The sequence below is a fragment of the Molossus molossus genome, unplaced genomic scaffold (assembly GCF_014108415.1).
Source record: "Molossus molossus isolate mMolMol1 unplaced genomic scaffold, mMolMol1.p scaffold_m16_p_18, whole genome shotgun sequence".
In the NCBI taxonomy this organism is placed as follows: domain Eukaryota; kingdom Metazoa; phylum Chordata; class Mammalia; order Chiroptera; family Molossidae; genus Molossus; species Molossus molossus.
This window is the reverse complement of record NW_023425353.1, coordinates 65000546-65027160: the sequence shown is the minus strand read 5'-3', so window position 1 is coordinate 65027160 and position 26615 is coordinate 65000546. Positions and strand designations below refer to the sequence as shown.

The 26615-nt window shown below is 53.9% G+C and overlaps 1 protein-coding gene across 3 annotated transcripts; it reads left to right on the top strand.

Moving 5' to 3' along the window:
* Positions 1-6436: 6436 nt before the first annotated feature.
* Positions 6437-12131, top strand: CISH (cytokine inducible SH2 containing protein). Of its 3 annotated transcripts, none has more exons than XM_036267547.1 (3): positions 6437-6554; positions 9441-9649; positions 9880-12131. In XM_036267547.1, exons 1-3 carry the CDS (start codon positions 6535-6537, stop codon positions 10404-10406), a joined length of 756 nt encoding a protein of 251 aa, XP_036123440.1. In that variant the 5' UTR covers positions 6437-6534; the 3' UTR covers positions 10407-12131. The 3 variants fall into 3 exon arrangements, with proteins under 3 accessions (XP_036123440.1, XP_036123441.1, XP_036123439.1); XM_036267548.1 differs by lacking the exon at positions 6437-6554 and adding an exon at positions 7861-7891 and having other exon boundaries at positions 9437-9649; XM_036267546.1 differs by lacking the exon at positions 6437-6554 and having other exon boundaries at positions 8010-9649.
* The last annotated feature ends 14484 nt before the right edge of the window (positions 12132-26615 follow it).

Genomic DNA, 26615 nt, shown 5'->3' with positions numbered 1-26615 from the left:
GGTACAGACTCCTCAGAGCAGCAGCTCCTGAAGAGCGGGTGTGTGCAGGCATTGAATTGAAATGGGGGCGGGCGTCTGCCCTGCCTCCTTATGGCGACCTTCACATAGCAGGCAGGGTTCAGTGAAAGAGGAGGCCTTGATGACAGCCACAACTGACCTCCTGAACCCTTCTTTCAGATCAGACGCTCACTGGACTGGAAAAGGGAGAGCTGTACCCATCCCATACAGCCTACACAATGGACACACAAGACAGAGAAACCCTGAGAGGCAGAGCAATCTGCCAGAGGTCAGTAGCTATCATGGCACAGCCTCCATCCCAACCCCAAAGAACAACTCCAGGGCCCAGCTCTTACCCTCAAATTATGCCCTCCTCTTGTGTGCCTCCATGACTCCTCCTACTTCCACATGTACAAACATATTCTCACACCGTTCACACATGCACACAGAGACACACCAGCATGCACACTCTCACACATTTATGCCCAGCTGGACCCAGGACCTCTGTCCCTGAGCTCCATCTGAGATCTCAGAGCCTCGGAGGAAACCCTGAGATCTGGAAACTTCCACTGCTTGGAAGCTGGAGAAGGATCCTCCCTCTGGAGATGATTGATTTGGGTCAGGTGAACCTGGGGCTAGCAGTCAGAGCCCAGCTCATAAGCAGAGGACTAGGCAGCTGAGGGTGGAGGCTGGCTCCTCTTCCCAGCCACGAGAATCTCAGTGCATGGTTTTCTAAAAATGGAATTGGGACTTCTGGTCAAGATGGCAGCGTAGGTAAACGTGGTATTCTGTCCTCCCACAACCACATCAAAGTTACAACTAAACTACAGGACAACCATCATTCAAAACCGCCTGAAATCAAGCTGAATGGAAGTCCTACAACTACGGAATTAAAGCAGCAGTCACATCGAGACTGGTAGGAGGGGCGGAGTTGGATGGCTGGTCCCACACCCACGTGTGGAAGATAAAAATCAGGAGGATTCCTCGGCTGGGAAGGTCCTCCCTGAGGACTGAGGGGTCCCCGTCCCACCCCAGGCACCCAGCTCAGTGTTGCAGTGCCAGGAAGAGAATCCTCATAACTTCTGGCTGGAAAAACCAGTGGGATCTGAGGCTGAGGGATGCTGAGGCAACTGGAGACCCAGGCAGCTCCTCTTAAAGGGCCTGCGCACGGACTTACTCAGACTCACACCCTACAGGCTCCAGCATGGGGGAGGAAGCTTGAAGGCACCAGAAATATATGAGGAAGAACTGAGTTGTTTGGCATTGGAGTGAGGTCTGGAGAGGCTGTCAGAGGTCTTTGTTCCTTAGTGAGCCCTTACCTGGGGCAGCACACAGTTACCATATCTGGGACTCCAGCAACCTGGCTCACACTGTTTGCCCGGCCCTGGTGATTCCCTGAGGCCCTGCCCCATACAACTTTCAGGCCCACCCAAGCTGTTGACAGTTGCTTTACCATAGGATTGGCCTGTCTTAGATCCTGCTTCAAGTTTTCCTAAATTCATTCAAACAAGCAGCATCTGGTCTCAGCTAGCCCCCTCTCGTTAAGTAATACATAGAAACAAACATAGGGAGGCAACCAAAATAAGGAGACAAAGAAACAGGTCCCAAATGAAAGAACAGAACAAAACTCCAGGAAAAGAACTAAGTGAAATGGAGATAAGCAACCTAACAGATGCTGAGTTCAAAACACTGCTTATAAGGATGATCAATGAACTTAGTGAGAACCTCAGTGAACTTAGTGAGGGCCTCAAGAGCATAAAAAAGGACCAGTCAGAAATGAAGGAGGCACTAACTGAAATAAAGAATAATTTACACAGATTCAATAGTAGAGTAGGTAAAGCCAAGAAGAAAACCATCGATTTGGAATATAAGGAAGCAAAACAACACCCAATCAGAACAGAAAAAAAAGCCCTGGCCGGTTTGGCTCAGCGGTTAGAGCGTCGGCCTGCGGTCCGGAGAGACCCGGGTTCGGTTCCCGCTAAGGGCATGTGCCTCGGTTGCAGTTTGTCCCCGGCCCTGGTTGGTCGTGCGGGTGGCAGCCACTCGATGTGTCCCTTTCACATCGATGTTTCCCTCTCTCTCTCTTCCTCTCTCTCCCTCCCACTCTATCTGTACAAAAAATGGAAAAATGTCCTCGGATGAGGATTAGGAAAAAAAAAAGAATCCAAAAAAATGAGGATAGTGTAAGGAGCCTCTGGGACAACTTCAAGCATGCCAACATTTGCATCTTGGGGGTGCCAGAAGGAGAAGAAATTGAAAACCTATTTGAAACAATAATGGCAGAAAACTTCCCTAACTTGGTGAAGGAAACAGACATATAAGTCCAGGAAGCACAGAAAGTCCCAAACAAGATGAACCTCAAGAGGCCCACACCAAGAGACATCATCAAAATGCAAAAGGTTCAAGACGACAAAGAGAGAATCTTAAAAGCAGCAAGACAAAAGCAGTTAGTTACCTACAAAGGAGTTCCCATAAAACTGTCAGCTAATTTCTCACAAGAAACTTTGCAAGCCAGAAGGGAGTGGCAAGAAATATTCAAAGTGATTGAAAAGCAAGAACCTACAACCAAGATTACTCTATCCTGCAAAGCTGTCATTTAGAATCAATGTCTATATAGAGTTTCCCAGACAAGAAAGAGCTAAAGGAGTTCATCACCACCAAACCATTATTATATGAAATGTTGAAGGATCTTCTCGAAGAAAAAGATAAAAAATGTGAAAAAACAAAATGGCAGTGAATACATATCTATCGACAATTGAATCTACAAACAAAATGAACAGGCAGAACAGAAGCATTGTCATAGATACAGAGAACATTTTGTTGGTTGCCAGATGGAAGGGAGATTGGGGGAATGGGTGAAAAAGGTGAAGGGATTAAGAAGTACAAATTGGTTGTTAGACTGACAAACCTCAAAGGGTAGGGGGTGTGGAGGGTGGGAAGAGATAAACCAAAGAACTTATATGTATATATGCATATCCAATGGACACAGACAACAGTGTGGGGAAAGGCAGGAGGCGGGTGGGAGTGGGGAGGAGGGGGTCAATGGGGGAAAAATGAGGAACATCTGTAATACATTCAACAATAAAGATAAATTTTTTTAAAAATGAAGGTACATTAAAAAAGTAAAAATGGAATTAATTAGATGACAATTTACCTAAAATTTTTATAGTTGTATTTCTTAAACTGGTGTCCTTTTATTAAAAATATTAATTGCATAAGTAATATTTGCTTATTATAATAAATTCAAACTATACGGAAATGTAAGTCAGCAGTGGCGATGCCTCTCCTCTTGCAGTCTCCATGACCAGCGCCAGTGCTTACACAAACACACACAGCCCCTACATGGATTGCACATAGACAGATGTTTTGCAACTGCTCACTTAACCCATGAGTCAGAATCCATGGTTCCTCTCTTGCTGCTCATGTTCCAGCAGCTATCTGCCACACCCACCATGAAAACCATCGATTTGGAATATAAGGAATATAAGCTGTACGTCCATGATAGCCTCTGGAATAGCTTACAGTGACCAGGGATCCAGTGAGTGCCCAGGAGAGCAGAATACCACCTCCCCCCTGCACAGACACACGTGGGCTGTCCTTTGGGGAGAGGAGAGGTTGTACATGGTGAGAATATAGGGATCAAATGAGCCAGACTTTGAAGAAGGCACTGCTGTGTACTTTTTTAAAAATAATTACTTTTTTTAAAAAATCCTCACCCAAGGATATTCTTCCATTTATCATCAGACAGAGTGGGAGGGAGGGAGAAAGACAGAGAAAAACATTGATGTGACAGAGCCACATTGACTGGTTGCCTCCCCCTCCACCTGACCAGGGCCAAGGATGAACCGCAACCGAGGTACATGCCCTTGACTGAAATCAAACCCGCAACTCATTGGTCTGCGGACCAACGCTCTAACCGCTGAACCAAACCGGCCAAGGCCCAAGTATATTTTTACATTTATCATCAGATAGAGTGGGAGGGAGGGAGAGAAAGAAACATTGATGTGAGAGAGAGAAATCAACTGGTTGCTTCCCGCATGACCCTGACCAGGGCCGGGATGAACCACAACCGAGGTACATGCACTTGACCAGAATGGATCCCGCGACTCACTGGTCCGAGGGCCAACCCTCTAACTGCTGAACCAAACCAGCCAGGGCTGCTGTGTATTTTTGTGACTTGTTTTGTGACTGCTCTGGTGGAGAGGGGCAGGGAGATCCTGGAGCAAGGCCCATCCCTGGGGAGCAAGGGAGGGGTTACCCTCTAAGGGACACTCTGTGGATTTGGCAAGTGAGAGAGATTACCACTGGGTGGCAGTGTGGGACCAGCAGTCAGTAGGGGCAGGAGTGGAGGAGCCAGGACAGGAGAGATGATAATGAAATGGCCAAAGGTATCCACAACAGCTGGGGCAGGCAGGCACCTGTCGCAAAACAGCGGCACACCACTGTTCACAGCACCAGGTGAGATGCATAGCACTGTCAAACTTACAAATGGTTGGAGGGCAAAACCCTGAGGTGTTAGTTTACACATACAACTGCACAATCACTGACTTTTGTAGGGGATGCTTTCGAGGGGACACCCATGGTGCTCTGATTGGCCTGGGCAGGAAAGCTTCACTGAGGATCTTTCAGCTGGATCCTGAAGGATGCCTAGGAGTTGACATGTCATAGGCACCTAGAGAGGAAGTGGGGAAGGGGCAAGGGCCCTGGGCATCAAGCCCTAATTCACCACCTGTCAGCTGTGAGATCCAGGGTACATTGTAAATTCTCTGTGCCTCAGTTTCCTCACCTGTAAAAAGAGGACAATATGCAGTAGTCAGACAATGAAATGAGGCTGGAAATTACTGAGAGCGCCTAGCACTTATTAAACATTCAGTAGTTACAATGAGAGGGAAAGGGTAGAGTCTTGGGGTAGAGAGGTTGGGATTGGGCCCCATAGAAACCAAGGTTCAAATCCTACCTCCGCTGCTTGGTAGCTGTGAAGTCCCTTTGTTTTTATAGTACTGGGACAGTAGACAGTTCCTATTGAAGAACTCTTACCTAGGGGCCCCATGCAGGACTCTCCAGGTGCCCCAGCCATGAAAGTGGGGGGCCTGACTCCACCTTTTCCAGGAACCTGGGGTATATACTGAGCAGTGGGGAATGAGTGGGAGTGGACCCTGCCACTTCAATTCTCTTACTCTCCTTCTGGCCTAAGGACTCGGAGGGAGTGTGCACAGACCTTATGGTCTTTCAAAATGCTCCTTGGTGAGTCCACTGGGAAAAGGTGGAGAAGGTCATGGGTAGGAGCATGAGTTCATGATTCAGAGTTGGAATCAAACTCCCACCCTTCTACCTCTAACAAGGCATTTTGTTCTTCTGGTCTGCAAAATGGGGGACAATACCAGCTGTTGAGGATCAAACTTAGCTCCTCGTAGATGGAATCAGGTGTCACGCTCAATCCCTCTACCTTTGTCACCCTACCTCGGCTTAACTGCAATGTTTGCAGCTTCTGCATTTGTTGGAGGTCCACCAGCCCAGAGTCACAAGTAGACTGTCCAGTGGGATCTGCTGGGGGCTGACCAACCCTGCCTGCCTCTCCAAGTGGGTGGTCACTTCTTCCCTGATTGGCCGGCAGGCCAGAGGCAAACATGGGCGGAGAGTGGATAGGCCTGACAGGTGCAAAAGGTTGGGATGTATGCCTTCTTCCCAAGCGCTTTCGGAGAAAACGTTCTTGCCCGGATCCCTTTGGCTGTGGTGGCCACAGGCTCGACCTCTGTGGACCTGCTTGGATCTGGGGCCTCACTCTGCACCCCTCTGCTTCCCATATTCCTCTCCTAATCCCACCCCATGCCACTCACCTCCCCACCTCACTACACACAGCGTCCGTGGGTCCAAGTGTGGCCCACAGGAGGCGCTTGCAAACACCAGACAGACCGCCCTGGGAGGCTTTGGCCCCGCCCTCGCGCTGCCATCTGCAAGGAAACAGGGCGCCTGGCCCAAACGAAGTGCGTGCACTGGGGAAGTCTGGCCTCTGGTCGGTAGAGCCCCGGCCCCTCCCGGCCCTCTCCAGATCGGGTCTGTCCCTACTCTTCCCCGGTCACGCTCAAACCCGCTAGTTCACGTCAGCCGCGGGTCACTCGACTCCGCCTCCTGCGCTGCGATTGGTCGGCGCTCGAGGCCCCGCCTCCTTTTCCTGGAAAGTTCTTGGAAATCTGTCAAAGGTGTTTCCTTTGGAGGCCCCGCCGCCCCGCCGCCGGAGCCCACGGCCCCGCCCGCGCCGCTCGGCGGCCTGGCTGCGGAGCCGGCAGTTCTAGGAAGACGTCGCTTCCGGGAAGGGCTGGGACACCGAGGACAAAAGATTAGGCGGCTCGCCCCGCCTCGCCCTCCCGGCCCGCCCCCCGCGCCCTCCCGGTCCGCCCGCGCCGCCGCCTCTCAGTTCCTAGCAGCCGCCGAGGCGCCCTGGTTGTCTGCCCCGAGGTCTGCGCTCACTTGCTTCCCTCCAGCCGCCGCCGTCCGGCCGAGACCCCGCTCCGGAGCTGCCGCTACTGCTGCCGGGACATGGTCCTCTGCGTTCAGGGGTGAGTAAGCGCAGCTCTGCCTCGCCCGGCCTCCGCGCCCGGGACACCCCAGAGTGTCGGCCTCGTGCTGGCCGTGGGGTATGAGGGCTTGACGGGTTGCAGATGGCCAAGCGGAGAAGGACATAGGGAGAGACAACAAGGTATGGTGACAGCACCGTCAACCCTCCCCCTCCCAACTCCTGTTGGAAAACTGGGGGTCGGCTGGGGACAGGAGGAACACAGAGTGGGCGAAACCCGGTTCTGGCTGGAGCAGATAGACGCCAATGGTAGCATATTCTCCAAGATGTGGCTCACCTGCCCAGACCCCCTTCTGGCCCCAGAGCCCTCTACCCCAGCCTGCCGGCACTGGGCCCACTGTGTGACCTTGAGCCAGCCCCAGCCCCTCTCTGGCCATCCCCTCTCCTGCCACGAGCTAGCAATTAGGCTTTTCTTGGGAACCAGCCTGAGATCCTTGTCTCTCCTCAGGCTGGCATCTGCCGACCAGCAACTCTTGGGGGATCCTGGGTTTGTCTGGGGCAACCAGACACAGTCCAGTCTTGGGTCCTGCTTCCCTTCTCCTAATTTCCCAAAGTCTTGCGGGGGTGGGGTAGGGCTAAGACAGTCTTGGCCTCAGCTGAGCATTCTTAGCACATTCCTTTCAAACACCCAGAGACCAACGTCACCTTCAACCAAGGGGTCTGATGCTTTCCAGACTGATCTGACAGCTCAGAAAGCCCCACGGAGAGCTGGGTGGCCCAGTGGCTGCTGTTATCAGAACTGGGTGATACCAAGTGAAGTGAGGAAGGGTAGAAGGTGGGGCGAGGTTGAGGTGCCCCTTGCCCTTGCTCTAAGCAATGCTCCTTCCAGGGAGATCAGGAGATGCCAGGAAGAATATACTTCCATATGTCTCCCTGATTATCGCAGGCATCTCCCTTCCTCCTCCCTGAAAACTGGAACTCCTGAACACCTCATCACCCCACCACCCCCAGCTGCCTTCCTCAGACCCCAACACCAGTTCTAGAGTCCCACACTGTCTTTAACTTTGCTTCATCTGAAACTCAGGGCCAGAGTTGGGTGTCAGGGAGCAAGATTTCAAGACCTCCACACACATAGCCACAGGCTAGCTGGACCCTCCTTGGGTAGGAGAAGGAATTCCCAACTGTAGTCTTGGGCTGCCAGCTTTGTGGAGGGGTCCCCCCTCAGGGCTGAGTTTGCCCCATTGGCACTTGTCCCCAGGTGGGACTCCCAGGCTGGGTAGGCTGCACAATAGGCACATACATGTACAGGCCACCCACACCTGGAATACACCAGCCACCGCCCCTGCCATGATGATGACACAGCCATGGACACACTCCTCCCCAGATACACAGTCACTCTTCAGAAGCTTGTGGACCCAACAGGGTCATTCACACACCCAAACACCATGTCAGCCCTAGACTTGCCCACACCCACCTAGGCCCTTCTAAGTTGTCTAGACATGGCTACCCCCAGAGGCTCCAGTCTGACTGGCTAACTGCCCACCATGCTGGAAGAGGCCCAGCAGGCAGGCCACCAGCCAGTTCACTGATTCCAGAGCCCCCATAGTGCAGCCAGAGTGGGTGTGGAGAGGTATGAGGCAGGCTGTGGTACGCCAGAGTCTTGTGGCCCCTTCTGCTCATGAGTGCTTATGGGCCCTTATTTGTTAAAATCTTTAAGGATCACCTCTAACCTTCACTGCTGGGCATGGCTCCCCTGCTGGCTCCTACCCGCCTCTTCCTGCCTCCTGAGCGATGTCTGGCACTGTTTGCTCATGCTGTCATCTCTACCTGGAGGGCCTCCTCTCCTCTTCCTTTGGCCTGGCAGGCTCGGCTCAGGAGCAGAGAGATCCTGACACCCCCATGACACCCTTTGCTTTTACAACTAGGGTATAAGTTCTCCTTGAGGGTTGGGCCCATGGTTTCATTATCTTGGTCTAGCAGGGTACCAGACCCAGAGCTGAGGCCTAAGGATGCATTTTATGAGTAGTGAGGGGGGGACCAATTACCCCTTCCTAGGGAACCAGAGCCATGCCCCTCATTCCCAGGAAGCACGGCATCACCATGCTCAGTGTGCTTCCCCTAGAAGGAACCTACTGCTCAGACTGGGACCAGCTCAGTGACCCAACTCTAGCCAGCTGAAGATATGGTGTGGCCAAAGCACTCAGCATCTGGGCTGGTAGGACCCTTCCTAGCCGGCGGGGAAACAGTTCTAGTGAAGAGCAAGGTCTGCATAAGACCACAGAGCCTAGTAGGGCTTGCCAGGGTCGGACCTGGAATGTGGGATGAGTACACTGCCCTTTGGCAGGAGCTCATATTTGTGGAAGGTGGGACTTGCCGGAGCGTTTAGAGGCCAGTGACCGCACTGGACACTCAACGAGGAGGAGCAGAGAGCAGGATAGGAAGCTGACCTGTTTAATTCCTGTCTGGTGTGGACCTAGGTCCTTCCCATGGCTCACCCAGGGCCAGTACCATTTAATCAGCCCACCTCAGCCAGGAGGGTACCGATGTGAGGCGTCTTTGCACTGAGTCCTGTCAGTGTGATGGGGACACCAACTGGCCGCTGTGAGTTAGAAAGCCTGTAGGGAATGATCTGTGGTTTTGATTGGTGCAAAATAGAGAGAGCAATTACTTACCGTTCAACAAATGCAAGAGGGTGGAGAAGTCTCTTTCAAAAGAGAACCCACATCTAGGGAAGCAATCAAGGGGAATGTTGTGATGATAAGTGGGAGGTGGGGTACTGGACTCATTGAGCCTGTGGATGGGCAGAGGGGAAGCTATGGCTCAGTGAGATGGACTGGCCAGAGTCATGTAGCCAGTCTGGGGCACAGGGGATCTTTGGAAGTGGGGAGAGCACAGGGCCTCCACTCACTGCCCACCCACCTCCTTCTAGACCTTGTCATTTGCTGGCTGTGGAGCGGATGGGGCAGCGGCCCCTGTGGGCCCAGCCTGAACCAGCTATGCAGCCTTTGCCTGATGGGGCCTTCCTGGAGGAGGTGGCAGAGGAGACCCCAGCCCAGCCAGAGAGTGAGCCCAAGGTGCTAGACCCAGAGGAGGATCTGCTTTGCATAGCCAAGACTTTCTCCTACCTTCGGGAATCTGGTAAGTCTGAGGAGAGGTCAGACTTTGACCTGGCAAGTCTGAAAGAGGAAGCTTAGCTCTGACTGTTAAGCCTGATTTGAGAGGCATAGCCCTATCCAAGAGAGTCTGATGGGGGAGGTGCAGCCCTTCCCAGGGAAGCATGAAGCGGGAGACAGAGTCCTGCCCTGGCTTGGTGCCCCCAGATCATTTCCACTGTGACCAATCTCTTGGCCCCCTCTCCACTTGCCTAGGCTGGTACTGGGGTTCCATTACGGCCAGCGAGGCCCGGCAACACCTGCAGAAGATGCCAGAGGGTACATTCCTAGTACGTGACAGCACCCACCCCAGCTACCTGTTCACACTGTCGGTCAAAACCACCCGTGGCCCGACCAACGTGCGCATTGAGTATGCCGATTCCAGCTTTCGCCTGGACTCCAACTGCCTGTCCAGGCCACGCATCCTGGCCTTCCCAGATGTGGTCAGCCTTGTGCAGCACTATGTGGCCTCCTGTGCTGCTGACACCCGAAGTGACAACCCGGACCCTGCACCCACTCCGGCCCTGCCTATCCCTAAGGAAGATGGTGACCCAGCACTGCCTGCCCCTGTGGCCACTGCCGTGCACCTAAAACTGGTGCAGCCCTTTGTGCGCAGGAGCAGTGCCCGAAGCCTGCAGCACCTGTGCCGCCTGGTCATCAATCGGCTGGTGGCCGACGTGGACTGCCTGCCACTGCCCCGGCGCATGGCTGACTACCTACGACAGTACCCTTTCCAGCTCTGACCGGCTGAGGCACTTCCTCACCTCACTCAGCCGTCCTCTGGAGGGGACACTGGCCCCAGCTGGACTTGGGCTGTCACTGTCCCTACTCCAGTCCTCCTGGTGCCCACGTGCTTCTGGCAGCTGGACCAGGAAGAGTCAGCAGGAGCAAGGCTGGGAGCGAGGAGTAGGGGAAAGTGTCACACAACGTGGAAGTGGGCCCCCAGCTCACATGTGGCTCCATGATGGTGAGCCACGTGTTAGAAGAGAGGGAGACAGGCAGGATCTTGTCTCACCCTGTGGGCTGGGCCCAGGCTCCCACTCACCTGCCGTGGCCTCCTGAACTCTGTAGACTGCTGGCCTGCTTTCTCAGTTCACAGGGGACGGGCCCTTCCTCCCAACCTGACTATCTTAGGGAGGATGATGGCCAGAGGAACTGCGGTTGACAGTGACAGTCCCCTGGTGGGGGAGCAGGCCAGGCTGGGGACTGCACAGTTATACAGTATTTATTTATTTATTCTCCTTGGGTTGGTCTCAGGGTGAGCCAACCCCACCTCTCTGCCCTGAGCCCTGAGCGCTCCAGAGACCCCAGCTCTGCCGCAGCTTCTCTGGTTCCTCGCTGCGGAGAGCCCCATCCTGAGACGGGTTGCTGGACCCAAGGCAGCCATGGATGTCCTGACGCTGACTTTGCATCTGCGAATGTGTCCACCTTCTTCTGCACCAGCCCTGTTTTGGGAGGATGGGCGCATGGACAAGAAAATGGAGCCAAAGCTTCAGCACCCAGCGGAGCCTGACACTCGCCCCCAGCAGGGCAGAGCCCTGTCTGCACAGAGCTGGTCTCACTAGCTGCCCCTCCACTCTGCTGGGTCTGCTTCCTGCCCAGGAAGGTGCTTGCCTGTCCCCAGAAAGAAAAACACACATATCTGATAAGACTTTATAAAATAATTATTATAACAAAAAAAAGTTTGGTAGTCTTTTTTCTTCTACTGATTTTTCTGTAATGACAATAAAATTGTGCCTTTCATTTATGGAGCCCTGAGTGGGGCCTCTTTTGAGTTTTGTACACACTCTGTCCCCTTTGATCTTATCATCATCATCCCACTTTATGTCTGGGTCAGCCAAGCCCAGGGGCCCTGCCCGGGCACAGGTGCACCTTTTCTCATTCCTCCTCGTTCCCCTGGGAGGATGGAGGCAGGAGAGGGCCCGCTGGACTGCTGCAGGGCCACTGCCCAGGCTACTGCCAGGCGTGGGGGGCTCGGAGGAGCACCAGGCCTAAGATGTGTAAACAGGAGCCAATTAAAGATGAAAAGTGGAGAATTCTAGGGGGGGTGGATGCTGTGGACCACTCCTGCAGACAGCATCTTTTGAGATGAGGAGGCCAGTAGTCAGAGAAGTGATGGCCAGTCATCCTGCAGAGAGGGGACAGGGAGTGTTGCGGCGTGACGGGGAGCTCCTGTTCCCAACCACAAGCAGGTCTGGGGAGTGGTCACTGTGTGCAGTGGGGCAGACACGTGAGTTGGGAATAGTGGCCAGTAAGCTGGCAGACAGGATCTGGCCTCAGGTGGGGGCGGTGGGGCTGGGGGACCCGCTCCTCTCGCTCAGGGTTCTGCACACTAACAGTAAGGAGAAGAGCTGTTGAAATGACAACTCGCCTTTGTCTGACAGTCTGACTGGAGCACTTCAGCGCCTGCATCCCACTGTGTCCGGAAGTTTTCTGCACCTTGACTTGAATACCTCACAGAAAAGCTCCCCTGAACCTCGTTCATAGCCTTCCAACCCTTATTTTATTTATTTATTTTTTATTGATTTTTAGAGAGAGAGGAAGGGAGAGGGAGAGAGATGCAACACTGATGAGAGAGAACATCAATTGGCCGCCTCCTGCATGCCCCCCACTGGGGATTTGGCCCACAACCTGGGCATGTGTCCTGACTGGGAATCGAACTGGCGACCTCTTGGTGCATGGATTAGTGGTCAACCACTGAGCCACACTGGCCAGGCCCAACCTTTACTGTAGAAATGGTGCTCACCTTCCTGTTTTCTTAGCCTCTAGACAGTTAAAGTTGCAGATCAGAAGAGGCGGATGCTGGCGGATGGAGAGCAGGAAGGTGTGGGGAGTAGAGGAGGCGGGAGAGGCTAACGAGAACCACGGAGGCCCAGGGCTTTGGGGGCAAAGAGCGCAGTTGCTTTGGGGTGAGAGTGAGCAGGAAGTGGGTGAGGGCTGTCTTTCCTGGGAGTCGTGCCCAGCCATTCAGCCTGTTACCTTCTCTGCAGGCTACAGAACCTGATGACACGCCTCTTCCAGGTAACCAGGGTCCCGCTAGGGATGTGCAAAGTTCCTGGGTCTTAGTGACTGTGTGACTCCCAAAACGCCTGTGACGACCTCTCTGTCTATTTTCCCCCCAGATCTGAGTCACCCAGTCAGTGGGCAGGTAGCAGACAGGAGTGTCCAAAGGCGGGCTGTTCTCCACCTGGGGCGGCGGCCTGGACAGAAAGCTGCTGTGGCCAGAGGAAGCCCAGCAACTTCATTGCCAACACAGGGCAGTTGTCTCAGGGTGCAGACAATGGGCAAGGGTTTCGTACCTCATGCAGTTCCCTGAGGACACAACAGGGAACAAGATGGACATGGTGTCCATCCTTGAGGGCTCTAGGGCTGGTGGGCAAGAGACAACAAACAAGTGAACAAATGGGCACTCCGGACAAGTGTTGAGAGTAAATAAAGCAAAGCAGAGGATGGGGCAGAGTGTCTTTGGGTGTGGGGACACTGCTGCAGATGAGAGGCTCAGGGAACTCTCTCAAGCAGGGTGACACTGAGCCTGAACACGTGAGCAAAGAGCGGGACAACTTAGGAAAGGACACCCAGGTGGCAGGAGCTGACAGTGCAATGGCCCCAAGCAGGTCTAAACCTGGTATGATAGGAGGAAGGAGTCGGGAAGAGCTGCCCGGGGCAGAGGGGCACGTGGTGTGGCGGAGGGCCTCTTCAGAGTGTATCAGGGAAGTGCTGTGATCTGATGCCCATCTCATTTCTGGGTTAGACCTGTCAGCAGGGTGGGGTGGCCCCGAGATGGCCTGGGGGCAGGAAGCCAAAGGAGGCTGAGATGTCTGGGATATGGCAGGGTGGGGTGGGGTGGAGTGGGAGGAGGTGAGGACTGCAACTTCGTCATCCTGGTTCTTGCTCCTTTGGGTTCTCACCACAGCCTTGCACACAGCAGAGGTTGTCCCCATTTACAGCTGAAGAGGTAGGACTCAGGGAGAGGTGGCGGCTCTTTGAGGATCACACCGCTTATGAGGGGCAGAGCCAGGGTTCAAACTCTGAGAACTCTGCTCTCCCTCCCAGCGGCTAGCAGGCCAAAGCCTTGGCACCCACAAGGTGGTGAGTGCATGAGAAGGGGTGGGGCAATTCAGGAGGGCTTTCTGGAGGAGGGGGCAGGGGCTAGGGCTGGGGCTGGGCCCTGGAGGATTCTGCCAGGCCAAGGGGAGGTGGGATTGGAGATTGGTACTGTGCCGTGTGCCCCCCTGGACTCAGTCCTCCTCTGGAATGACTTTGAGGACAGAGATGCCACTAGGCCATCCAGGTTTCTCTCGTCAGTGAGAGGTCTTACTGGGATGTTTCCCTCACGGTCACTGAGTGTTCTAACAGCCCCTGAATCTCCTGGCCCCTGCGCCTGGGCCTGGTTTTTCATCTGCCAACTGAGCAAATCTTGCTGGGCCAAAGCTGAACGCAGGCCTGAACGGGCTGGGGGCACGGCTAGGCTGGCTCCCCTCTCAGGGGGAGCTCTCCCCTCCTGCACAGCCACCCACAGTGAACTGAGAGAAGGCAGGAGGTTCTGGGGACCTCACATAGGTCCTCTTTCTCCAGGAGAGGTGGCGCCAGCACAGGCCTGGGCAGCCCTCTCACACCAACCTGTTAGGCCAGTTTCAGGAGAAAGCAAGTTCGAGCTTTGCCAGAAATCCAATCACCTCTCCTCGTGAATGGGTCCTCCCCACCTCTGACTGCGGGTGTGGGGTCCCACAGCTGGCCACCCAATGAGTCACCCCAGCAGTCACTCAGGGGCAGCAGGCTGGGGCTCCTGTATCCAAGACTGGAGACAGAGGAGGCCCCTGGAGGTTTCATTCTCCTAACACATCCCCACACCCTGGGTTTACCCCGAGCTCCCCTCCAGTCTAAACGGAGTGCTGCGCACTGGGCTCTGGGAAGTTTCCCTCAATCACTGACCTCAGGTGATTGCCCGGCTGTGAAATGGGGAGTGTGACAGCACCTCTCTCAGAGGGGACATGGGGGACCCAGGGGGATTTTTGAAGTGATGATCAGGAGAGCCTGATAAAATTCAACCTGGCAGCTGCTACCGCTGTCACCGTAACTATTCCCTGTCCATTTGTTTTAATCCCCTTTGCGAGGTGGACTAGAAAGTTATTGGTGTGCCCTGAGGTCCTCAGGGGGTGCGGGAGAGCGGGGCTGGAACTCGTTGGGACTCTGAGCAGCCTCTGACCCCATCAGCTCTGCCACTGCCCTTCAAGCCCAGCCCTCCACCCTCAGGCATCATTTGCCATCTGCGGCCTTGGGTTCTAGTCCTGGTGAATAGACATTTTGGTTTGGTCTCTATGTGGGCTGGGGTGGAGGCAAGTCCATCCCAACCTTCTAGCAACTTCTTTTCCATCTCCAGTTGAGACTAGACCATCTTCTACCCTCGCCTGGACCCTGGATCGGTCCCCCTCAGGCCTGCTACCTGCCCATTCCTCAGTGGTCTGTGCCTTCACAGGTGAGTTAAGGGTGAGGGAGGTGAGCTGGGCAGGTGCCTCTAGTCTGTGCCATTTCAAAGATGCAAGCTGGAGACCTGGAGAGGCAAAATAGCTTGTTCAGAGTCAACCAGGGAGGAAGTGGGCATACAGAGTTTAAACTCCAGGCCAGGGAGCTGGTGCGCCTCACCCTAGAACTCTTGAACTGGAGTCTGCTGCCTGCTGGCTGGCAGTGTGAACAGCCTGCCTCATGGCCACCCAGACTCCTGGTGTCCAGACCTGGACTCTTCACTGCCCCTAGACACGTCTCACCCTTCTCCCATCTTGGAGACGACCCCACATTCACTCCTGTCCTGTTGATCTCCAAGTCCATTCGCCTTGCCCCTGGTCCCTCCCAAGCTGCCCTCCTCTGCCCCCATGACTGTCTTGCCCAGATCCAGCCTTATCATCTCTCACTTGCCCAGCTGGGCCATCCTGATGGCCTCCTCATCAGCCCGACCACCATCTCCAGAGTGAGGTGCTCACAAACACAGCTTGCCCTGCCTTTCCCACTTAGCGATGTTCACAGGCTTCTCCATATCTTGCCCGTGCCTCAGCCCAGGGCCTAGGGTATGGCTTTCCAAACTGCCAAGCCTTCCATTCTGCTTCCCTCCGAAGAATTCACCACGCTGCCATTCGTCCTGGAATAAAATATCCTTTCTCAGTTCTGCCAGGGAAAACTCTTACTCACCCTTCAAAACCCAACTCAAATGCTCCTTTTCTAATAAGCCTTCCCTAACTTCCCCAGACTTTAGTGATGCCTGCTTTAAGTACCCTACCTTGGGAATCTCCCTGGAGCTTGAGTTTTCCCAGGTCTCTCCAGCCTAGGGAAGAGAAAACATACTTTTCATAACAGATTAAAAAAAGTCGTCCTTGCCCTGGCCAGTTTGGCTCAGCGGTTAGAGCGTCGGCCTGCAGACCAGAGAGTCCCGGGTTCGGTTCCCACTAAGGGCACGTACCTCGTACCTCGGTTGCAGTTTGTCCCCGGCCCCAGTTGGGGTCGTGTGGGGTCAACCACTCGATGTGTCTCTCTCACATCGATGTTTCTCTCTCTCTCCCTCCTTCCTGCTCTGTCTGAAAATAAAATATCCTCAGGTGAGGATTAAAAAAAAAACACAGTCATTCTTAGGCTTCTTGTGAAATCTCTCTCTCTCTCTCTCTCTCTCTCCTCTCTCACACACACACACACACACACACACACACTTCACATGAAAGTCCCCTGGGGGTGTGTCTGAAGAGGCAAATCAGCCAACTGGGAAGAAAGAACACAGGCAGGATTCAAGGCTCAGCCCCACCAAAATCTCTCTAGGACCTCAGGCAAGCAGTTTAACCCCTTGGAGCTTCAGTCTCTCGTTTATCTCATAGAGACAGTGGCAGAGCCCCTGCCATGGGTGGGGTGGGGTTGGAAAGTGGTGGGCCTGGCTTTGGGGGTCCCAGAGTGAGTGGAAGCTGATGCTCACCCTGAGGAGGAGACTCAGCAGGCCCAGAGCGGGAGGAGCCTTCTGGTGGGGCCAAAGCTTTATGCTCAATGGAAAGACATGCGTGTCCATGAACCAGGTCTAGCTGAAGCAGGCAGGGCTCAGGGCACAGGAGTAGCCTCTGAGGGCTGAGGGAAGTTGAAACTGCTACAACCCCTCCAGGCAGTCCTCTGGGACTGTTCTACCACACAGTCCCCCCTGATGAGACCCACACTCTGATGGTGTGGCTGGAGGGAGAGTGACAGCCAGCCAATGCACCCCAGGCAGGGTCCTGTTCCAGGACATTCCCCATACCCAGCGCCGATGAGCCACACTGGCCTTTCCTGTCACCAGAGCTGGGCTCCTCCTCCGTCAGAGGTAAGGATTTCACTCAAAGTCTGGATTGGCCCAAAGATTTGCTCTTATTAGTGCCTCTGGGACCTCAGCCTCCTCCAAAGAAACACTTCCACGGCTGCCCATCCCCACCAGCCCCACTTCTGAACGTGTGTGTGCTGACCTTTGCACTTGGCAAACACGCCTTTGTTTTTCTCAGCTCCTTCAGGCCATGTTAGTAAAGCAGGTAGGTTCTCGGGAAACCTTCTCTCCAAGGCCCCAGAGGAGGTGAGGCCCAAGGAGGCTATCCAGGAGAAGGGTTAGAGGAGTGTGGGGACAAGATGAGGGGGGCCTCTCCTGGCAGAGTCCTTACCCCACTGTGCTGGCTGTTGGGGCTGGCCCTGGGGACCCTCACCAGCTCAGTGTTAGCAGCCGGGCACTTGGTAGGCAGGCTGAGCTTCGGCAGGCGAAGGTGGGTGACCCGGGGAGGCTGCTTTATCTCCCCGAGCCACTTATGTCTGCAGGTAGACCAGAGTCCCGGCTTTGCTGCCATTGCCATAGCTTCCTCCCTCCCTGCCCCAGAGCTGCCCAGGCCGGTCTCCACTGGACTCGACCTCTTCACGCAGAGCCCGCGGGTGTCCGACTGGGGGCTGGGGGCCTGGGAGCACCTTGCCAATCACCCCCTTCCTCCTGGAGCTCAGTGGGTGAGCTGGGCATGTGGGTTCCCAGAAGGCCTGGGGTGAGCACCCGCCCCCACTCAGGGTGAGGTGTTTTCGCTAGAATCACAGCAGCTGTGGCTGGAGGCCTCTTCCCAGGAAGAAAGAGCAGAGCGCCTCTTCCAAGAACTCCGGGGGGGGGGGGGGGGGGGGGGCAAGGGCGGGGAAGCGGGGGAGTTAATTTTAAACCAAACAGCCTTAAACGCTTCTCAGGAACTGGTTGCTCAACGTGATGTGGCAGGTCCCAGGCCAGTGGGCAGGCCTGGTGCCAGCTCAGAAGTGGTGGGCGTGGAGGACACGCCCCAGAGGGGGAGGCCCAGTGACCTTGAGAGAAGTTGGGCCCTGTCCTTGTCCACGAATCAGGGCCTGTCACCTCTGACTCCCACCGACCTGACCTGACTTGCTAGGGTGTAGGGTGGAGTGACTTCCTCTGTTCTAACCAGGCAACGTGAAATTATCACAAAATTAATATAGGTGTCAGGTCCTTCCAAGGACCCCAAGACTGACTGTCCCATCCCCATTGCTCAGAATCTGCCACTTTTGTCCCCTGGCCTGTCCCTCTGGAGGGCATCTGATGAAGGCCTGCTCTGAGGCCAGGGTAAGACCTGTGCCATTAGTCTCTAGGAAGAGACCCTGGAGTATCAGGCCAGTGGGGGCCCCGGGGGAGATGGGGGGTAGACTGCAGCAAGCTGGCTGAAGGTCTGGGCCCAGGAGTGAGCCTCCTGTGTGTGCAGGAAGGGTCTGACCTGAACTCACTGGGCCTGTCCCCAAAGCTGACTGGGAGTCAGCACCTTCACATACACTGACCTTCTGTCCCCTACCCAGTGTGGCCACCCCCTCCGGCTGACAGCCTGGGCCCACCTCCCTGTGTCTGGTTCCTAAAGAGGCTCCTCCCAGGATACCCCCTCCTCCACTACCTCCACCAGCTGCCCAATGAGACCCCAGTAGCCTGGGCTGGGCGAGGTCTGTGTTCTAGGAAAGAATCCTGAGTGAAGGCTGCCAGGAGCTGAAGTTCTTGGAATCCGCACTGCAGGGAGAGGGGAGCTTCTTAGAACTGGCTGGCCACTCCAGGGAGACAGGCTCAGAGGACAGGCAATGACCTAGTTGAGGGGGAGGGGGTACAAACGCCTCAGCTTGTGTCCCTACCTCCAGGAAGCCCTCCTTGACTTCAGGTGCCTCCTTAGATGCCCCCATCTTGGCAGCAAGTCTGCTGGGTCCTTCTAAGGGCTCTGCCAGCGCAGGCCCAGGTCTGGCACAGCTTCGATGGTACCCAGAGTCCAACTGAGGGGTAGGCACAGAGTGACAGCCAGAAACAGGAGGGGGAAAGGTGGCGGGTGTGCCCCATTTTTCCCCTGGCTCCTATTCAAGCAAGAAGTACCTGTGGACACATCTGCTTTTCCCACCGGTGCACAGACCTGATGCCTGTGGCCCTCCTGGCGAAAGGACAAGCGGAGGCCCGCACTACAGGAGCAAAATATTTAAAAATCCTAACGCACCCTGGCCGGTTTGGCTCAGCGGTTAGAGTGTCGGCCTGCGGTCCAGAGAGACCTGGGTTCGGTTCCTGCTAAGGGCACGTACTTCGGTTGCAGTTTGTCCCCGGCCCTGGTTGGTCGTGCGGTGGCAGCCACTCGATGTGTTCCTTTCACATCGATGTTTCTCTCTCTCTGTCTCTTCCTCTCTCTCCCTCCCACTCTATCTGTACAAAAAATGGAAAAATGTCCTCGGGTGAGGATAAAAAAAATAATAATAAAATAAAAATAAAAATAAATAAAAATAAAAATCCTAACGCGAGGTACAAGCTGCTAATGAAATATGTACTGTCCTCCTCCTCAGCAAATAAACTTTTGTAACAATAATTATCTGTAAATCTGTGATATTTATGTCTGAAAATCATGTAAAAATATAAGAGAAAGTCAAATACCAAAAATGATTGAATTTAATGATTATTGCTCATGCCCAGGTGTTCGGTGATGTTAGGTAAGAAAATAAAGATGTGCCTAATTTATGAGGTATTATATATTTATTCTGTAATATTTACTGTCCTTGATTTTATTCCAATAAAACAATTGATCATACTATTATAATCAAGATTGTCACATAATTACTATTGTATTAGCAATAATGATCTAAAAGACTAAAATAAAATATTACATTCAAAGATTATAAAATATAAATTTAATTTAATTTAAAATATTAAAAATTTTAAGTATTGAAAATATATTTTAAAAATTTATTGTTAAAATGATCAAAATTAGTAAAATCAAAAGGCAACATACAAACTCTCAACTAAGGTCAAATGCAAATTCAAATGATTTGAGATTAAAATTTTATTCAACTTGTTGAAATTTTTATTAACTGTTAAATATTTTTATAGAAATAGACCTTCTCAATTCACATTCAAATCCTCTGGGAACTTCAAGGCAAATTCACAAGCTCCCTGCACGGCCCTGGGGCCTGAGGGATCGTCATGAGTGAGTTGTTTGGGTTTGTCTCACACTGTGCCAGCGCTGAGTGTCAAATCCCCAGTGACGGTGATGCCCATGTGTTCTTTAGCCCATTTACTGGGAACTGACTGTGTGTTTGTGATACATTCTCCATAACTGGCCCAGGCAGATCTGAAGAGGGCTGGCAGACCAGGCACAGTCTCCAATAAATGGGGTTGGAACAATTGGAAACAAAATGAAGTCCAATGTCTTCCTCACACAGGCAACCACCATAACTTCTAGATGGACTAAATATTAAAACATGCTAAATGGGCCCAGCCTGTGTGGCTCAGTGGTTGAGCATCGACCCACGCCCCAGGAAGTCACCAGTTTGATTCCTGGTCAGGGCACAGGCCCCGGTTGTGGGCCTGATCCCTAGTGGGGGGCATGCAGGAGGCAGGGAATCGATGTTCTCTCTCATCGATATTTCTATCTCTCTCTCCCTCTCCCTTCCTCTCTCTCTAAAAAAAAAAAAATCAATAAAGAAAAATTGTTTTTTAAAAAAACCATGATAAATGGAATCCTAAGGGTCCTTTAAAGCACCTCCCTGCGTGTCAAACAGTAGCAATTCTAGGTGCGAAACCTTTCTCCCTTCAGGTGCCTCCCCTGCATCACCTGCAGGGCAGATCTGGAGAAAGGACAGCCACATCAGAAACCCACTGAGGATCACTGCCCCATCTTGGGGGACTTTCCCCAGCAGCAGGCTCTGGGACAATGATCCAAATACAAATAGCTCATTTGAGAGGTGATGCCAAAACAAATTTTTTTTTTTTTATCCTCACCTGAGGACATTTTTCCATTTTCTGTTCAGGTAGAGTGGGAGGGAGAGAGAGGAACAGAGAGACACTTCGAGTGGCTGCCACCCGCACGACCAACCAGGGCCAGGGACAAACTGCAACCGAGGTACGTGCCCTTAGTGGGAACCGAACCCGGATCTCTCTGGACCGCAGGCCAAAGCTCTAACCGCTGAGCCAAACCAGCCAGGGCCCAAAACAATTTTTTATGGTTCTCTTCCATGTCTGTTTATTTGTCAGTAGAGGCATTGACTGGCCTTGTTCCAAATAATTCTTTTAAGAGTGATTATCATAGTGAACAGCCTTAGTGATTATCTCTCTCCAGGGAAAAAGGCAGATTTATATATTGTCTAGTATAATAAAGATAATATCTCCCTCTGGGGAAAAGGTTGGGCAGGTTTCTTGTAGCCTATTATAAAAGATTTGGGTTCCCTTAGCTCAAGGTTCCTCTCCTGTAATGCAATCCTCTGCAAGTACAAGGATCATCTAGACCTTATTGAGTCACCCTGTGGGAACTGGGGTTCAGGATGTGGTGCAAGAAAATGTTGATCTTCTGTCTACTGCTGCTACTGTAGTGAATAATAAACTGATCTTTTTTCTGAACAGAGAGTCTGGTGTCTCCTACCAGCATCCTTGGGAATATGGCAGGCTCACTTGTTAGTTTGCAAGTTGAGTACAACCTCAGAGCCCTCGCTAGAGGAGAGAGAAAGTGAGACAGGGAAGAAAATAAAGCCAAAGCAGATGTGTTTTGAGTGGGTTCCGTCTGTGGACACCTGAGGTTCAGTCATCAGTTGAAAGACGGTATAGAACATATCTCAGGGTTGTCCCACCAAAGGGACGAGAAAGCTGGGGTGTGTATCCACTAATTCCCGCCCTTCACTGGTTTAGGGGGTGAGTTTCCTGGCACTTTTGGTCACTTACCAAGCTGACCCCTGCAGCAGAGAAAGTCAGGCTGAGTATCACGGCTGCTGTGTGGGAACTTGAGACAAGGGGCTGTGAGCTGCTTGGAAGTCACCAGACCTGTGTGGGTTCCGTGTGAGCAGGATCTTATCTGAATACTGCCCATCCCCAGTCCTGGCAAAATACCCAGCAGACAGTGAGCGGATGCCTGCTACACGGTTCAAGGATAAGGGCCTGTGTACTTGCCGCGGTCCTCCACTAGGCCATGAGCTGCTCATGGGCCGTGTATGTGTCAAGTTTTCCTTCATACTCCAGTACCCAAGGGCAGGCCTGCCAATGAGCAAATACTCAGTAAAGGTGTGTTGCATGAATGATGCAAATAAATATGCTTCTAAAATAAATGAAGAAGACTCTGAGTCATCCAGGACTGACTGAGCCATCCCTAACTAGAGAGAGGCTGTCTGTCCAAAAGCCACAGCGTGTAGAGAGACACCAGAGGCCTCCCTACATACGTAGGAAGCAAGATGCAAATGCTCTAGCCATCACAATTTTTCAGTATTATCTTGAACATCTTAGCCAAGCCATAAGACAAGGAAAATAAATAAGAATGACACACATTAGGAAGAAAAAGACAAATTTGTCATTACTTTTAGTGGTTTAAAAGTTCCGTGTAGAAATTCCAAAAGAAGCAAAGAACAACAGATCTAAGAGAAACCAAGAAAGTGGCCAGTTATAAGAGAAACCACATAAATTAACGGCTTTCCCTGGCACCAGTGAGAACCACTTAGGTCATCTCTCTGTATAATCAATGACAGCAAACACTGTGTCACCTCGGAGGAAAACAAGCAGCAGAGCTAACTTTTCCTTAGAGCACAGGCCTGTGCAGCCAGGGGGAACTGCAAGCCACCTGCCTCGTGGCGGAGTTCTACCCTCCCGCCCCCCAGAACCCACCCAACCTTCTCCAGGGCCCCTGAGTCAAGTGCACAGGCAAGGTCCTGATGTGCCCCCACCTCCAGCCCTGAGCTGGCTCAGCTGCACACAAGCTGGCTGCTCCAGGGGTGGGTTGGCTGTGAATGTTTCTTGAGACACAGCAAGGCCAGCAGCTGCAGCCCGGACAGTCAGGGGAGGGGAGTGAGGGGACAGCAGGTAGTGATGGGCTCAGAGCCTCATGGGCCAAAGGCAGCCTCTCTGCCCCCCCACCCTCCCACCCCGGGACCACAGGGAGGGAAGCGCTCTGCAAAGGAGCAGAGGACTGTCTCCAGCCATTTAGTGAGTGCAGCACCCAGCAAACCTAATGGTTCTCTCCACCTCACCCGGCCCCACCATCCCCCCACTAAACACAGGCACGGATGCCTAGCACGCAGTCGAGGGGTGCTCCGTGTGTGCAGGAACAAACAAAACCTGCAGTGGTAACCCGAGGGGCCAGCCTGCCTAGAGCGCAGTATTCCGGGCCTTCCTGCCCTCAGGGCACGCTGAGCCCGCCTGCTGGCCTCCGTGCTGGCCTTCCGGGAAGGACAGGGTGGGGCAAGTGGTGACGCTGGCAGAAGTGCCGTGTCCTCTGCTAGCTCCAGGGGGACCTCAGGGACTGGCAAAGTCTGAAAGTTTGGCAAAAACCACACAGACTCAACAGCCTGGGCATGGCTCCCACTGTTACAGCCTCAAAGGACCCTCCACCCCCAGCCTAGGTCTCTAGGAATCAACTTTGTTTATTGGGGGTGTGTGGGGGGGACACTCTCCATTGCTGAGGACCCAGCCTAGGGACCCAGTCACTCATCAGGCGCCTGCCAGCAGGAGGCCATGTCCCGGCCACCTGAATCCGCCCCCCCCCCCAAGGCCTGGCTTACAGTTGGTTCTCAGTGCCTGTGGGTGAATAAAGGGCCTGGGGACGAAAGGGGAGACGGGACAGAGGACCTCAGTCACCCCTTCCCCCAGCTTAGGAGGTAGCCTCAGCGCTCAGCAACCGAAGATGCTGACAGAAAAAGGACTTGTCCCAGATGCTGTGTCCTCACATGACCCCGAATTCCACCCCACCCCAGTGGCTCCAAGAGGAGGCCGAGGTGCTGAGTCTTGGCTGTGACTCAGCGGAAGGAAGACAGGAAGGGGGTGGTGGCAGTGCTGGGGCCCCAGGGCTTTGCTTCTCATTTCTCTTTCCAAAGCATAGTAAGTTCTCAGAAATGAAGGTACTAGAACTACAGAAATCCCAGGCCTTCGGGGGCCCCGGGTTCCCCACCCCTCCTGCCCCTGGACACCACCACAGGCCCCAGGGGAGCCCCTGTCCTCTGCTCGGGGACTTCTTCCCTGGCCCAGAACCAGGGACTGAGTGCCTGGTAGGTTCACGGCAGAGCCAGGAGGGGTCGTGGGCTCTTGAGACTTCTCAGGAGCAGGTGGCCCGGGCTCACATTCTGGGACACTCCTCTGGGTGAGAGGAGACCCTGGGACCCACAGGACATGTAGGGGTGGAGCAGTCAGGGCAGGCTTCGTGAGAGGCAGAGGCTGCCTGCACCAAGAAGCTGAGGGATGACACTATCAGATGCCCCGTGAGTTCCTTGTCCCTTCCCTTCCTCTCCCTGGCCCTCCCTTCCCTTCTTCCTTTTCTTCCTCTCTCTTCCTCTCTCTCTCCTTCATACAGTTAGCTACTGAGAAAAGCCCAAATGAAAACACCACACTCAGACTTTAAAGGGCACAATGCCAAACTGTGACACATTAGAACCCTCCGTGTGTCCAGAGAGCTGGCTTCGTGCTGAGCTGGAAATAAAGCTTCTCCTGCGGTCCCTGCGGAGAAGAGAATGCAAGGAGCCTTCAGAAGCACTGCCACCATTGTAACCACCTGTCCACGAGTCAGGGTCCCCTGGTCCTGCGCGACCAAAATCAAACACTGAGAGAAACTGGGCGCCAGGGTGACATTAGACTGCAGGCCCCATCCCAGCTCGTGGTCACTGCTGTTTGACAGATCCCCGCCAAGCAAATGCTGAGCATCTGAACTCATGAAATGCAACATGGTTAAGTTGATGCTTTTATCTTTTTAAAAATACATATTTGAGTTCCACATGAAACCGGGTTTGAAAGAACAAACTCCACAGCTCTCGGGGGCTCGGCAGGACTTAGAAGGGACAGGATCTCTGTGCAGGCAGAGGGCGGGGTGACGGTCAGTCCTGAGCAGAGGAACGCCTTCGAGAAGGGTTTGAGGCACATCGACTGGTGCTCCCTCCCCGAACCTCCCGGGCCTGGGCACCTGGACTGTCCCCTGGACAAGACGTGGCAGGCTTCATAGACCCTTATGCTGAGATGGACTCACCCTCCTCACTCACCTGTCGGCTGGGAACTGGAGCTGGTGTCTGTCAGTCCACCCCACATCCGGGGTTCAGCAGAGCCTCCTTCCAGCAGCAGCCGCTCTGCCTCCCCCTCCCCCTGCCCCCCAGGGCTCCCTGCCAGGCTCCTCTGCTGCGGGTGTGAAAGTTTGGCACCCAGGGCAGCTGGAAGGGGAGGAAGCTCACTCCTCGCCTGGTGCCTTCCATGTCACCACTTTCCCCTTTGCCCCGGAAGCCATGTCAGCTCTGGGGGCTCTGGGGGTGCGCGCCTGGGTGTTGGGGCCCTCTGGGAACTGAGGCCCTGGGCTGCAGTCAGCCTCGGGGCTTGCTCATCCCCTTCCAGCTGGGATGTCAGGGGATGGGGCCCAAACCCCAGCACGGCCACTTCCTGGTTGTGTGACGTTGGGCCAGTAAAGCCTCGGTCTCTTCATCTGTCTAGTGGGCCAAGGAAGGCGTCCCTGACGTGCAGACAGAAGGGTTTATGCAAAGTGTGTGGCAGCTGGCACCCGCTTACACGTGGAGGTGCCTGGTTACCGCTGTTGACAGCGCTCAAGCCTGGGAGGCGGCCTTCCCAGCTGCCTCCAGGCTGCCTCTGGGCTATGTCCCTACTTGGTCACATCTGAATCTCCAGAAACCCTGACACTGCCTCTGTGGTGTCCTGAGCGAGTCCCACACTCAAACCCCTGAGACCTCCCTCATCTGGATTGGTCCTGGTCCCAGCCTGGATGGGGCAAGGTCAAAGGTTCCAGTTGGCCACTTCAACTTTGGGGACCACGAGGCTGAGAATCCTAGGACTGACCCAGTTCCAGCCCAGCCACACGGCCCAGTCCAGGCCTGTAGCGGGCTGGGCACTGCCTGATGGCTGGAAGGAGCCGAGCCCTCCGCAGCTTACATGGAGGGGCCAGATCCGTCCGCTGAGTCGGGGGCTGCTGTGCGCATTTCACAGACATGCCACCTGCAACCCAGAGTGTCACCCTTACACCCTGGTCATCCTCACACTCAAAGGGGTGTTGGGCCAGCCACGTGACTCCATGCGGGCCGGGACCAGGCTTGGATCTGGTCTCTGAGATTCTCTGAAGGTCTGGGTGGCCCCCAGGCCACTGCAGATGAATGGCGTCCCATTCCCCACCCTCTCCCAGTGCCCAGCCGGCCTCTCCGGGGCCCACCCTGGGCAGCCGGCTGGTCACCTCACTCCAAGAATTGGCCAGTTCTACTACATGTCAGAAGTTTGGGTAGAGGGCCTGGCAGCTCAGGTTTCTGGATTTCAGAGGGTTCCCCACCCCCACACCATCTTGCCTCTCAGAGGAGGAGGTTTCAAGCCAGTCTATCATGTACCTCAAAACTCTTCCATCCTCTGCCCATTCCCAAGTCCCACTCCAAAGCCACTTCCATTTTCTGGTATTTGCCACAGCAGGGCTGCATTTTGGTGCCAGTCGGTATCAGTTTCCTACGGCTGCTGTACCAAGTCA